General features: G+C 41.6%; 1 protein-coding gene across 6 annotated transcripts in view; it reads left to right on the top strand.

Annotated features, from left to right (window-relative positions):
- The window catches only part of nek10 (NIMA-related kinase 10), a 251,318-nt gene that overhangs the window by 191,337 nt on the left and 45,611 nt on the right, over positions 1-14,370 (top strand). For all 6 annotated transcript variants that reach the window (XM_087986912.1, XM_087986911.1, XM_043689493.2 and 3 more), the window contains exons 23-26: positions 63-138; positions 2,350-2,479; positions 7,354-7,424; positions 13,112-13,325. In XM_087986912.1, the coding sequence (XP_087843038.1) occupies positions 63-138; positions 2,350-2,479; positions 7,354-7,424; positions 13,112-13,325 (491 nt within the window). The remainder of the gene's footprint in view (positions 1-62; positions 139-2,349; positions 2,480-7,353; positions 7,425-13,111; positions 13,326-14,370) is intronic.

The raw sequence follows: 14,370 nt of genomic DNA, 5'->3' as shown, positions 1-14,370 counted from the left end.
AGTAATTGTTTTTGTGTCCCATGCTATTATTATTGTTACTTTCTGCTTGTTTTCAATTGTAGCTGATTTTGGCCTTGCAAAACAGAAACAAGAAAACAGCAAAATGACTTCAGTTGTTGGGACTATATTATATTCCTGGTAAGTATAAATGTAGAATTTAACTAAAGCCTTTGTTTAGATCGTGATACACTAAGGGATGGCTGTTTTTTACAAGACTTAATACATTCAAGAGCTGGCTTACTACAAATTATTTTGCAAATCAAGTTTAATATGATCGTAATCGATTCATTTTATTAAATCTAACAAGTAATTCACATTGATTTGGATTTAACATGGATTTTATGCTGACCAGGCATTCATTTTCCCAATGTAGATGAGAGTTCCACATAAGGACCCTGTAAAATCCCAATCATAAGGCACTCCAAATGAATTGCCTGGGGCATTGAAGGTTCCACCAGGCAATTCTACCACACCTAGAAAATTATTATTTAAATCAGAAAATTTGGCGACTTCTGACAAAATTAAGTAAAATAGTTACTCAAGATAAGCTAGGCTATTAATTACATAGTCTGACACGTGAAGTAACTATTCAACTGACCTCATATTTGCCTCTCACACACTTAACTACACCAAACCCTTTACAGACCCTGAACCCTGACATGATCTCCTTCTGAGACACAATATCCCCTGATATTCACTGAGATTCAATGTCCCTCCCCTATAGGTGCCTGACACCCCTCGGGGAAATGATATTCTTTGGGTCATGACACACCCCTCAGACCCAAAATCCCACCATGATCAGCAGTTAATTCCCCTCTGTTAGACCCAAACCTTTCCACTTATCACTGCAGACCCAACCACCCCACCTCATCCCCAGGCAAAACCATCCAAACACCTCAACCACTTCCCACACTAGACCTGACCCAACCCTGCCACACCCGACCCAACCCCTGAACCATCCCCATATGTCCAGCCAACCTGCCTCCACCTTTAGACCCAACTCTGCCACTGGACCTGACCACACATTCTTGTTCCCCCACTGCCAGACCAACATCCATGCACTCCATGATTTCTCCCGCTTACCCTGACCTTCTTATAACTGCATCACTTATTGGGTCCTCGTGCCCTGGCACACTATCCCCTTCTCTCCCCTTTTCACAACATCCTACACACCTGGCACCTGAATCAGCTGGCACACTACCCTCTAGGCATCCTACTGAGCTGGCATCCTGTTTTTCTGATACCCTACACTATACCTATATGGCACCATATCCTCCCAGCATCCTAACATTACACATCTCTTATATTATTTACCCTCTGACAGTAGCTGTCAAAGTGGTTGCTAGGACTTTTACATTTCAAAATACAACAGCTGACTGCTCTGGTTCACCTTCCTATCAAAATTTTGTGTTATGATTGAATTGTCGGAATGGAAGTACGACTCCATATTTTTGAGGGAGACCTGAGTAGAATCTGTGTGAGATTGCTCCTGTCTGGAAAATCTGACCCATTGCATTTGGACACCTGTTTTATAGTCCTTACTTTAGACCTTGGTTCATGTCTAATCCATCAGGTTTGTAAGTTCTTAGTTACCCTATTTTTTACAGCAGTCACCAATTATGTTACAAATTTGAGATATTATAAATTTACTATTGTTTTTAAGCAAGTAGACCACCTGCTGGTTGGTTCCAGTTTTCAATTTTGATTTTCCAAAGGATTATGTGTGAAATTCAACTCAACCTACTCTTGTTTTGAAGTAATTTGAAATGAAGGGAATGAAGAGAGAGAGGCTCAATAGAAACAAAAATACATGGTCACCTCAGTTCTACAAATAAAAGAGGGTCACTGGACCCAAAGCGTTAACTGTGCTTTCTCTCTTCAGATCATGCTAGACTTGTTGAGTTTCTCTAGCAAATTCTATTTTTTATTTCATATTTCAGGACCCACAATTTTTTTGCTTTATTTTAGTTTTTAACCCATTTCTGTAAAAGTTCATTTTGGTGATGAGGACTGCACACAAGTGAGAGAACATCAAAAGAGCAAACAAATCTCAATTAGGATTTCTAATAGGTAATGTAATAAAACAAAAGAGTTTGCTTTTTTATGTCCTGAAGTTGTCCAAAGTGCAGAACAGATTGCACTTTTAATTTGTTTATCTGAATACATGTAGAGCAGTTTTGATGATGAACCTTGGCCATAGAACTAATATTATCTTTGGCAGGTCCACAATGCCACAAAATTGAACAGGCTACATTTGCTTGTGGGTGAGGGATTGCAGACGTGATTTGTAATGATAATAAATTCCTTTGTGTACACACTTAACCTATAGTCTACTAACGATCCATTCAGTCCAGAAATAGTGAAGAGTGAACCGTATGGAGAGAAGGCAGACATTTGGGCCGCAGGATGCATTCTGTATCAAATGGCAACTTTAAATCCTCCTTTTTACAGCAGTAACATGCTCTCCCTGGCAACAAAGGTACGAATATTAATCAATCCAATAAATTTTTTTATAAATTAATACAAAATCAAGCAGCAAATGAAAAGTTAAATATTTCAGCTGGTGCGATATCTCTGAATTTGAAAAATGATGAAGTCAGCAACCACATTATAAATGTATCTTTAAAGCACTTTGGGATCTCCTGGGATGTGAAAGATTCTCTATAATCAAATTTCTTCCTTTCTTCTTCCATTTCCCTGTTCCTCATCAATAGCAACCTATGAGCACCCTTGCACCTGTGATATAAATTGTTGTGATCATTTGAAACTTAGCATTCTTGTATTTGTCTAGCTGGGTACATGATATGAAGCATGTTCAATGTGCAATCTACCAACATGTTCCTGTTTTGGATTGTTTTATTTATCTCTTCTGAAATGTTTGCCCAGCTTACCTGCTAAATTCTTTCACTTCAGCTTTCTCTTTCTAGGTTTATAAAGACATTTCTCCACAGGTTGTTCAACCCAGGAACTGCATCCTCATACTAGTATTTAATTTATCAAACCATAATTTTGCGTTTGATTTGCCTTCCATTTTTTGAGCAGAATTTTCAGGGTGCTGACCTGCTCACAGTGAAGGTGCTGGCTGTGGGATTGAAAGCCTTATCATTGCAGTAGTGGGCTTTACCATTGTCGATTAACCTGGCTATGGCATTAGCATTATCCAGCCTCTGGGTTTCCCAATCAATGGAAGAGTGCAGCTGTGATGAAGATCCATACCTGTCAATGGAAGGTTTCTAGTTGAAGGAACCTCAATAGGCAATAATGTGATTCAATTCCAGATTGATATCCTATGTTTCAGTGACAAGAATGGAAGCACAACATTGGAAGGATGCCCTCCTCACTGACCTCTTAGTTCTCTAACTCTTCCTTTGGTGATCAACTAAGATTTGCAGAAATGTGTTGATTCCCAGGGACAGGATGGAGAAGCAGGTCCCAAACAAGTACAAATGGAAGTGGCTGAAGAAATGAGCTGTAGATGTCATTTAGATGTGTCCTGTTCACAACATGATAGATAAATCCAACCTGAGCAGTTACCATCCTAACAGTCCACTCTTGATCATCAACAACATGATGAAATTGACTGTGCTATCAAGCAGCACTTGCCAAGCCTACTTAGCTCCTGACCTTATATCAGCATTGGTCCAAATATGGGTGAAAGAGTTGAACTCCAGAGGTGGGAGTGCCTTTAACATCAAAGTTGAATTTGATAAAGAGTGGCATCAAGAAGCCCAAGCGAAACTGGAGTCAATGGGAATTGGGGGCAAGCTTTCCATTGATTGGAGTCATACCTGGCACAAAAGAAGTTGGTTGAGGTTGTTGGATATCAGTCATCTGAGCTCCAGGAAATTTCTGCAGGAGTTCTTCAGGGTAGTGTCTTTGATGAAGCAGCTGAAGATGGTTGAGCCAATGACCTCCTCCACAGTATAAGGTCAGAGTGAGGATATTTACCGATGATTGCATAATATTCAGCACCATTTATTACTCCTCAGATACTAAAACACTGCACCTGCAATTTGAGCAAGACCTGGATAATATTCAGATTTGAACTGACAAGTGACAAGTCGCATTCCCATTAGACAAGTGCCATATAAGAATAATTTCCAGTAAGAAAGAGTCTAATTATGACTCCTTGAAATTCAATAACATTACTATCACTGAATTCCCTCATGATCAGCATCCTGGTGATTGCCATTAACCAGAAACTGAACTGGACTACACATATTAACTCTGTGGCTACAGGAGAGGAGGCTATCAGAGGCAAGTAACACTGCAGCAAGTAACTCAATTTATTACCCTCCAAAAGCCTGCCCAGCATCTACAAGGCTCAAGTCAGGAGTGTGATGGAAAACACCCCACCTACCTGGATGAGTGCAGCTCCAACAAAACACAAGAAGCTTGACACCACAAAGTAGCATACTTGTTTGACATCACATCTATAAACATGCAGTCACTCAACCACCAATACTATGCGGCATCAGTGTGTACTACCTACAAAATGCACTGCAGAAATTCACCAAAGATCCTTAGACAGCACCCTCCAAACCCCAAATGAGCACTATCTAGAAGGACAAGATACACGGGAACACCACTACCTGCAAGCTCCCCTCCAAGTCACTCACCATCCTGACTTGGAAATACATTGCCATTCCTTCACAGCTACTGGGTCAAAATCCTGGAATTCTCTCTCTAAGGGCATTGTGGGTCTAGATTTAGCACAGGACAGCAGTGATTTAAGAAGACAACTCACCACCACTACCTTCTCAAGGGCAAGTAGGGATGGCAGTCAATACTGGCCCAGGCAGCAATGCCCACGTCCCACCAGTGAATTTAAAAAAAATCAACGCTTATGATTGCTTCATACCATCGAAGCTATAAATGAAATTTGGAAGGAGTCTATTTTCTGAAAATTGCCTTTAATTAATTGAATATGAACTTCACATATGTATTTGCATGTTTGCACTTACTTTACAGTTGCCTTTCTTCCAGTGCTTTTGGTGTCTTCTTGCTGGTCACCTGTGTTTTGTTCTGCAGTCTGGTACCAGATTTCCTGCACATGTGTGCCCATATACCACCACTGCCACTATGATATTTGTTTTGTCTCCAGCAATCTTTAACTGATGTGGCAATGCTTAATATCCCAATAACAGAAGAAAACAGGACGTGGGGAATGTGGTATTGAAAGATCCTTCAGACATTTATTGCAGCTTGACTATTCAAATATTATATCCACAGACATAACTTTCTCTGTGCTAACATTCAGCTTTTTGGTTCAGCGCGTTATGCTTCAAGTGACCCAATTAATATAGAGTCTCCGACTTTTGTACCTTCGGCTCATATGTTATGGTGTAATAATGATATCAAGAGCATGTCTCTTAAAGGTATAATTACTAACTATGAGATATAATACAACAATATGTAACCACATTTGCTTTTTCAGAGTATTGATATATATAGTTAATCTATTAGTTCACTTCTCAACATAATGACTTTCTTTTTTAACTTTCAACATGTAATATAAATCACACTAAATATAAACTAGACGTTGAACAGATCACTTTTAAGTTTCTGAATATATCTACTTTGTACTTTTCTACTCATTGTTTTATCACATTATTTAATATTCACACCTCAACAATTTTCTGGACAGAATTAAAAGTCAAACTTTGCAAATTAGCACTGGCATAAAAAAAGACAATGAGCATCATAAAACGATTACAATAATATCATAATAAAAAGAAATGGAAAGACCAATAAGCACTGTAATATGGCCTCCAACTCTATTTCCTCCAGCTTCTACCAAAAGTTTGTTCTGCTCAATATTGCTTCCACTCATTCCTCCTGACATCCCTGAGGTTAAGAGGAAACAAACTATTCTCATCTCTGGGAGCAATTGTTATATGCAGAATCTGCAAAGTTAGAACAAAATCTTTTAATTCATGCAACACCCTTTCTGTATACCTGAGTTATTTTGAACAGTTCTGGAAATAGCTTAACATTTCTACAATCACAGCAACAGCCAGTAGAAATAAATCAATCACTAAACTGAAAACAGTAAATGATCCTATGGTAATCCTTAATAGGCCCATGGGGAATTAATAATTTATTTCTCTGTAGAGCTCATGGAGTATGGGTTCCTGGCCCATAGGTGTGTAATGATATCTCTGAACAGGATGATTAGAAAAATAAGTTAAATTTTTAAAAATATATGCAACACAGACACAGGCCATGGAAGGAATCATCTCTGCTGATTGTCTGCCCCTGTTCTGTGGTTATGTTCATGCCTGGGTTCATTGGAGAGGCAGCATGTGGTGTCCATCAATGCTCTTAATGCCTTTAGAGAGAGGTTAGTACGTCGGGGGATGCAATGCTTTATTTCCCCCTCCAACCCCATTTTGATTAAGTCCCTGCTCTTTCTCCCTACACTTCCCTCAGTTTTGAAGGTTTGCATTGCTCATAACAGGCTTTGCTTGTAAATATTCTTTTGGCTACATAGGTTTAAAATAGGTTTAAAAATAATGCAAAAATGTCATGGTGATTTTGGTGGTGGGAAGGTCGCTCAGTTGTGTGTAATAGCACTGCTGGGTAGAAAAATAAAGCAGACCCAAGACTATGGAGGAGGTAATCTCTGCTGACTATCTGCCCCTCTTCGTGGTTATGTTCATAACCAGATGTCCTTGCAATGGAAGCATGTAGTGCCCATCAATGCTCTTGATGTCTTTAGAGAGAGGTGGGTATCCTGGGGATACAGTGCTTTATTTCCCCTTCCAAATACGTCAATGCGTTTGGCTGCTGACCCTGTTGATTGCACTATTGCTGCATTCCTGGAGATCCTCTTGATGTGGCACAAAATTTAAATTACCAGCGGGAAAGGGAAGATCCATGCCACTGAAATTGCTAGAACGTTACGGGCAGCTCTCATTAAGGTCAGTGGGGATCACCTTTGCTTTGTCACTAATGGCTAAATGTGAACCATTGTGTGAAGCATAGTTTTAAAAATCATATTTTCAGCAAAGTAGTATGGTGGGCACCCAGTTCCACTCACTTAGTGTCCAGGGTTTCTAGTGGAAAACCTTTCAGTGTGAAGTTATTTAAAGATACATAATGTTAACAATATTTTTAGATTTGTCAGCAAGGTAATGACATGTCAAGTGACCTTTTTCTGTGCTATAACCATTCTATGATTCTACAATTCTATAAATCGATTAGGGGCTTCTGTAAACTATTCCTTTCTTTTGTTTCTGTTGGTTGTTGCACCAATTCCTAACTACAGAGAGTTAATATTGACAGTAGACAAAAATATTTTTTTTGACTTTCTCTTCCCTATGAATAATTTTCTAAACCTTTTTATAACAGATTGTAGAAGCAGCTTATGAACCAGTACCAGAAGGACTCTATTCTTGCAAAGTATTAGAAACTATTAAAAGGTAAGAGCATAAGGCCATAAGAAATAAAAATGGAAGCTGTCTGTTCTTCCCTTCTAATCATACCCATCATTCAATGTGATTATGACTGATCTTTTACCTCAGCTGTGACTTCCAATCCCATAGGATGGTATCCAGAAATTTATCAATCTCTGTCCCGAATATATGGAAAAACTGAGCTTCCACAGCCCTCTTGTAGGAAATTTTAGAGATCCATAACTCTAGGCGAAAAAAATTTCTCCTCATCCCATTCGTCAATTGCCAACCCCTTGTTCTGAAACTTTTGCATGTGGTTCTAGATTTTAAAGTGAGGTAAAATATCCACCCAGTATCTACTTTATCAAAATTTCCTATGTTTGAATGAGATCAGCAATCATTCTTCTAAATTTTAAGGAATATAGGCTCAGTCTGTTCAAACTCTTGGTACTGACAATGTCTCACCCCAGGATTTAATCCAGTGAACCTTTGTCACACTGTTTCCATGGCTAGTATATTCTTTCTTGGGTAAGGAGATCAAAACTGGAAACTGTACTTTCCAGTTGTGAAATTACCAAGACCTGGAACAATTTCAATAAGATTTCTTCACTTTTGTACACCAAATCCTTTTTAATAAATGTCAATATCTCATTTTAAAAAAAATGTTTGGTGCATATTTTGTTTATTTACTCACAGAATGTGGCACTTGCTGGGCCACTATTTATTGACCATCTCTACTAGATCTTGAAAAGTTACAATTTTGAACAGTTGCAGTTCATGAGATATAGATAGACGTACTATCCCATTAGAGAAGAAGTTTCAGGATTTTGACTCAGCAACACTGAAAGAATAAAGTTATATTTCCAAGTCTGGATGGTGACTGGCTTAGAGGGAAACTTGCAGATGGTAGTAATTCTGTGTATTTGTTGCCCTTGTCCATCTAGATAGTAGTGGTCATCAGTTTGGAAAGTGCTATCTAAGGAACCTTGGTGAATTTATGCAGTGCTTCATGTTGATAGTACACACTAATGAGCATCAGTGGTGGTGGGTCTGATTATTTATGGATGTTGTATATGCTTTGTCCTGAATAGTGACAAAGCTTCTTGAGTGTTCTTGGAGCCGCACACATCAAAGCAAGTCAGGAGTTTTCCATCTCACTCCTGACATGTGCTACAGCACTGCCACTCTATTCTCCTTAAGCACTCTACACACATGAATGTTACATACATCTTGCTTCTCCACAATTTAGGCTTACACTTTAAGAGCCAGTATTTTGGGATTGCTGTAAATCCTGCTTCACTCATGACCTTTAAAGAACACAAACCGCTGCTTTAATCATTTTTGACATCAATGTGACTCAAGACCTATTGTAGTATGGCAGACTCTTTACTCCTAACTCTCCTAATCCTGTCCACCAGAGAAAATGAGGTCTGCAGATGCTGGAGATCAGAGATGGAAATGTGTTGCTGGAGAAGCGCAGCAGGTCAGGCAGCATCTAGGGAACAGGAGAATCGACGTTTCGGGCATTCCTGAAGAAGGGCTAATGCCCGAAACGTCGATTCTCCTGTTCCCTAGATGCTGCCTGACCTAATCCTGTCCACCAACTAATAGGCAGAAGTCGAAAGAATGACAGAGTACTCTCCATTCACCTGGATGAGTGCAGCTCCAACAATGTTCAAGAAACTTGATTAACTTGTTTGGCAGTCATCCACCACTTTCAACCTTCACTCCCTTCATCAATGCACAGTGACTGAAATATGTACCATCTACAAGATTCACTGCAACAACTCACAAACAGCCCTTGGATAGTATCTTCCAAAGACACCTTGACATACCTAGAAGGCTAAGTACAGCAAATGAATGGAAATGCCACCACTTGCAACTACCTCTCCAAGCTATACATCTTCCTGACTTGTAACGTTTTTGCGATTCCTTTGCTGCTGCTAAATCAAGATCCTGGAACTTTGTTCCTAACAGCACTGTATTCCCCATGAAATGGTATGTGGAACAATCCATCTTCCGCAACTATTCTGGCCCCACCCCCCATCTTTTCCTTCGCTACATAGATGACTGTATCGGCGCTACCTCGTGCTCCCACGAGGAGGTTGAACAGTTCATCCACTACACTAACACCTTCCACCCCGACCTCAAATTCACCTGGACAGTCTCGGACTCCTCCCTCCCCTTCCTAGACCTTTCTGTTTCTATCTCAGGCGACCGAATCAACACGGACATCTACTACAAACCAACCGACTCCCACAGCTACCTGGACTACACCTCCTCCCATCCTGCCCCCTGTAAAAACGTCATCCCATTCTCCCAATTCCTTCGTCTCCGCCGCATCTGCTCCCAGGAGGACCAGTTCAAAATACGTACAACACAGATGGCCTCCTTCTTCAAGGACCGCAATTTCCCCCCCGACGTGGTCGACGGTGCCCTCCACCGCATCTCCTCCACTTCCCGCTCCTCCGCCCTTGAGCCCCGCCCCTCCAACCGCCACCAGGACAGAACCCCACTGGTCCTCACCTACTACCCCACCAATCTCCATGTACAGCGCATCATCCGCCGTCACTTCCGCCACCTCCAAACAGACCCCAGCACCAAGGATATATTTCCCTCCCCTCCCCTATCAGCTTTCCGTAGAGACCACTCCCTCCGCGACTCCCTTGTCAGATCCACACACCCCACCGACCCAACCTCCACTCCCGGCACCTTCCCTTGCAACCGCAGGAGGTGCAACACTTGCGCCCACACCTCCCCCCTCACTTCTCTCCAAGGCCCCAAAGGAAACTTCCATATCCGCCACAGATTCACCTGCACCTCCACCCACATCATCTACTGCATCCGCTGCAGCCGGTGTGGCCTCCTCTATATTGGGGAGACAGGCCGCCTACTTGCGGAGCGATTCAGAGAGCACCTCTGGGCCACCCGGACGAACCAACCCAACCACCCTGTAGCACAGCATTTCAACTCCCCCTCCCACTCCACCGAGGATATGCAGGTCATTGGACTCATCCACCGCCAAACCACAACAACGCGATGGTCGGAGGAGGAGCGTCTTATCTTCCGACTGGGAACCCTCCAACCACAGGGGATGAACTTGGACTTCACCAGTTTCTTCATCCCCCCTCCCCCCACCTTGTCTCAGCCGAATCCCTCCAGCCCGGCACCGCCTTCCTGACCTGCAGTCTTCTTCTTGACCTCTCCGCCTCCATCCTACTCCGACCTATCACCCTCACCTTGACCTCTTTCCACCTATCACATTTCCAACGCCACTCCTCCAAGACCCTCCTCCCTACCTTTTATCTTCTCCTGCTGAACACTCTCTGCTCATTCCTGAAGAAGGGCCTGTGCCCGAAACGTCGAATCTCCTGTTCCCTGGATGCTGCCTGACCTGCTGTGCTGTTCCAGCAATAAAGTTTCAACCCATGAACTGCAGCAAGGGCAATTACATATTGGCCTTTAGAAGCAAAGAAGTTCTTCTGCAGCTGTACAGGGCCCTGGTGAGACCACACTTGGAATATTGTGTGCAGTTCTGGTCTCCAAATTTGAGGAAAGACATTCTGGCTATTGAGGGAGTGCAGCGTAGGTTCACGAGGTCAATTCCTGGAATGGCGGGACTACCTTACACTGAAAGACTGGAGCGACTGGGCTTGTATACCCTTGAGTTTAGAAGACTGAGAGGGGATCTGATTGAGACATATAAGATTATTAAAGGATTGGACACTCTGGAGGCAGGAAACATGTTTCCGCTGATGGGTGAGTGCCGAACCAGAGGTCACAGCTTAAAAATACGGGGTAGACCATTTAGGACAGAGATGAGGAGAAACTTCTTCACCCAGAGAGTGGTGGCTGTGTGGAATGCTCTGCCCCAGACGGCAGTGGGGGCCCAGTCTCTGGATTCATTTAAGAAAGAGTTGGATAGAGCTCTCAAGGATAGTGGAATCAAGGGTTATGGAGATAAGGCAGGAACAGGATACTGATTAAGGATGATCAGCCATGATCATATTGAATGGTAGTGCAGGCTCGAAGGGCAGAATGGCCTACTCCTGCACCTATTGTCTATTGTCTATTGGTCTAGCCAGGGACATATCCTGTGAATGAGTAAAATAGTAAAATCCTAACTGCTGTATGAAATGGCCTAGAAACGTACTGGTCATACCAATCCTCCAATTTGAAGTATGCAAGACGAGTCAGGGGATGAAATACTTCCAGTTGTCCAGATGAGTGCAGCTTCAATAATGCTTAGAAAGCTCAACACCATCCTGGACAAACCAGCCTGCTTGATGCAACCCTATTAATTGACAGAGTCAGAACTTGGTGAGAAGATGAAAATGGCACTGTGATCCTCTGAGAGGGACTGGAGATGGTCGAGATGAGAAGCATCCTCTTTCTAGCGTACCATGAAAAGAGGCCATGCCATAAGACCCTGCCAGCCTGGTGCCAGGTGCCACCCGGGTCAGGGTATGTCTCCAGGGTGTGGAGGAATGTTCAGCAGTGCCACAGGATGATCAGTGACATATGTGCCCCACCAGCATAAGTGCTACACTCTTCTCCCTGCCACCTCACATTTCCTCTAATTTTGCCATTTCCCACTAAGGCTCATGCCCTGCCAATGTCACTATAATATGCACTATTTTCCCTCACACGCTCTTGATAACCTCCCACACCACTCACCTCTATGCCCTCCATGCTGCCTCCTCAGTCATTCAGAACAGCTCACCATCTTTCACCACATGCAGCAGCACTAAAAGCCGTGCCCTTGACTGCAGTTTGGTCGTAAGCAACATTCTTGTCATTCAGAGCAAGCAGCAAGTTGAATCTACCAGGTATACACTGTAGTTTCCTTGTTGAATTTTACTGACATCAAGCTTGTTTGGGAGCTTAGTAAAATTGAAAATTGAATATTAATGAGATGAGTTGTGTCTTACGCAAGGTGTTTAACAAGCATTACTCCAGCATTACTCCCCAACAATTGGTATCTCACTTTTGTTTAACAAGAATCTTGGCACACTGCTTGTGAAAAGCATACAAGGTGGTGTGAGTTGTTAAGGATTGTCTAAGGCTTGTCTACTACTAGAAAGTGGAATCATAGAATAGTTGCAGCACAGATCAAGGCCATACCATTTTCCCAGACGGTAAAATCAGTAAATAAAACCCATAGTACTTGGAATTGAACATACTGGCCATGCTGAATTTTGAAATATTCAAGACAAGTCACATCAGAATGTCTAATTTTCTTGGGAACAGAGAGGTGTAGTTATTACTTCTTCTTACAGCCTGCTTCAGATGAATGGAGGACTTGCAGCTGCCCTGATATTACCGCAACTTCTGCCTTTCATATCTGCAATTTATAATTTTTAATACACCTTCAACAGGTAGATATAAAATTTTTGAAGAATGGAACTGGTGTCTACAGTTGGTTTTAGAGCAATTTCATGCTATTGGATCATCAAAGAAATGCAGATTTTGTGACTTTAAATTGTCCCTGCCAAGCATGAAGCCAATATACTATTACTATTTTCAACATTTTTGTGAGGATTTCTCAGCATCCATATAGGCTTCTGCAACATATCATGTGGTACTGGAGTTACATGATATATATTCATATGTATGTATTCAGTTGAGCATGTGCAACTTTAAAAGTCATGGCATTTTTATTTAGAAGCTGAATTTTGTTTTGTGTATATATATATATATATCTATTCCCACAGATGTTTGACCCCTGATTCAGAAGAACGACCAGATGTTGTGGAAGTAAGTGCAATGATTTCAGATGTTATGATGAAGTACATGGATAACTTATGCACAATGCAGATAACAATGGAGAAGAAGCTTGATCGGGAGAGAAGACGCACACAGAGGTATTTCATGGAAGCTAACAGAAATGTAATGACTTACCATCACCAGATCTCCATGCTATCACAGGTAAGCGTTTAAATTTTATTTGTTGGAATATTATGAACATTGTAGTCCATTAGATTCAGTGTAAGATTAGACGAAATATTTATTCATAACCTTTTTTTATATGCTGCCTGTACTTTCTTTGATTTGTACATTCTGAGCATTTTTGATGTCACAAGACTTAAATCTGAAATATAATAATCTAGATGGCAGGATGACATTCCTGAAGAAGGGCTCATGCCCGAAACGTCGATTCTCCTGCTCCTTGGATGCTGCCTGACCTGCTGCGCTTTTCCAGCAACACATTTTCAGCTCTAATCTAGATGACAGTCATGTTCAAAACGACAGTGTTAATTATTCTTTACTTTAATCAATTGTGAGATTGCACAGTCTATCTCATATATAATACAGTCACTGTTTAACCTTCAGCTTCACCAGATTGGCCCCCATTTTCAGGATACACCTGCTATTGCTCTCAACATGCTTTTCCACATCCTTAATTAAACCACTGTTGGCCATATGGCAGAATGGTGAAGGAGGTACATGGGATGTGCTGGGGCCATGAGGTTACAGGTTTTAATATTATGCAATTCCACCGCTTTTGAGCCATATAATGTTATAGGCATACAATTTTCAATGTCTAAATGTGTTCTTAATCTATCCTACTACTCACACTGGTAGTGCTGCACAACAAAATGGAGGGTGTTCTTGATGTGAAACTGGAGCTTGGTTTTAACAAGGCCTGTACGGTAACCATTCTCACCAATGTTCTTATAGAAAAAATGCATCTTCAACAGTTAGATTGCTGAGGTTGAGGTCATGAAGATTCTTTTCTCATTTTGGTTCTCTCACCAGCCTGCTGCTGACTCAGTTTGGCAGCTCTCTAGTGTTCAGATCTCAGCCAAGTGAGGCTTTTTGCACTCATCACCACATTCTCCTTTCTTTGCTTGGCCTTCTTTATACGTGAGAAGCAATGTGAAACATATAGGCCTACTTAGGAATATCTTCGCAAACACTGGCAATACTGTTTTGAATTTAATGTTACTCAACAGAAATTTCTATTGATTCC

This window comes from Chiloscyllium plagiosum, unplaced genomic scaffold (genome assembly GCF_037043375.1).
Source record: "Chiloscyllium plagiosum isolate Xiang-an unplaced genomic scaffold, Cpla_swu_hap1 HiC_scaffold_5, whole genome shotgun sequence".
NCBI lineage: Eukaryota > Metazoa > Chordata > Chondrichthyes > Orectolobiformes > Hemiscylliidae > Chiloscyllium > Chiloscyllium plagiosum.
This window is presented reverse-complemented; position numbering and strand designations above follow the sequence as displayed.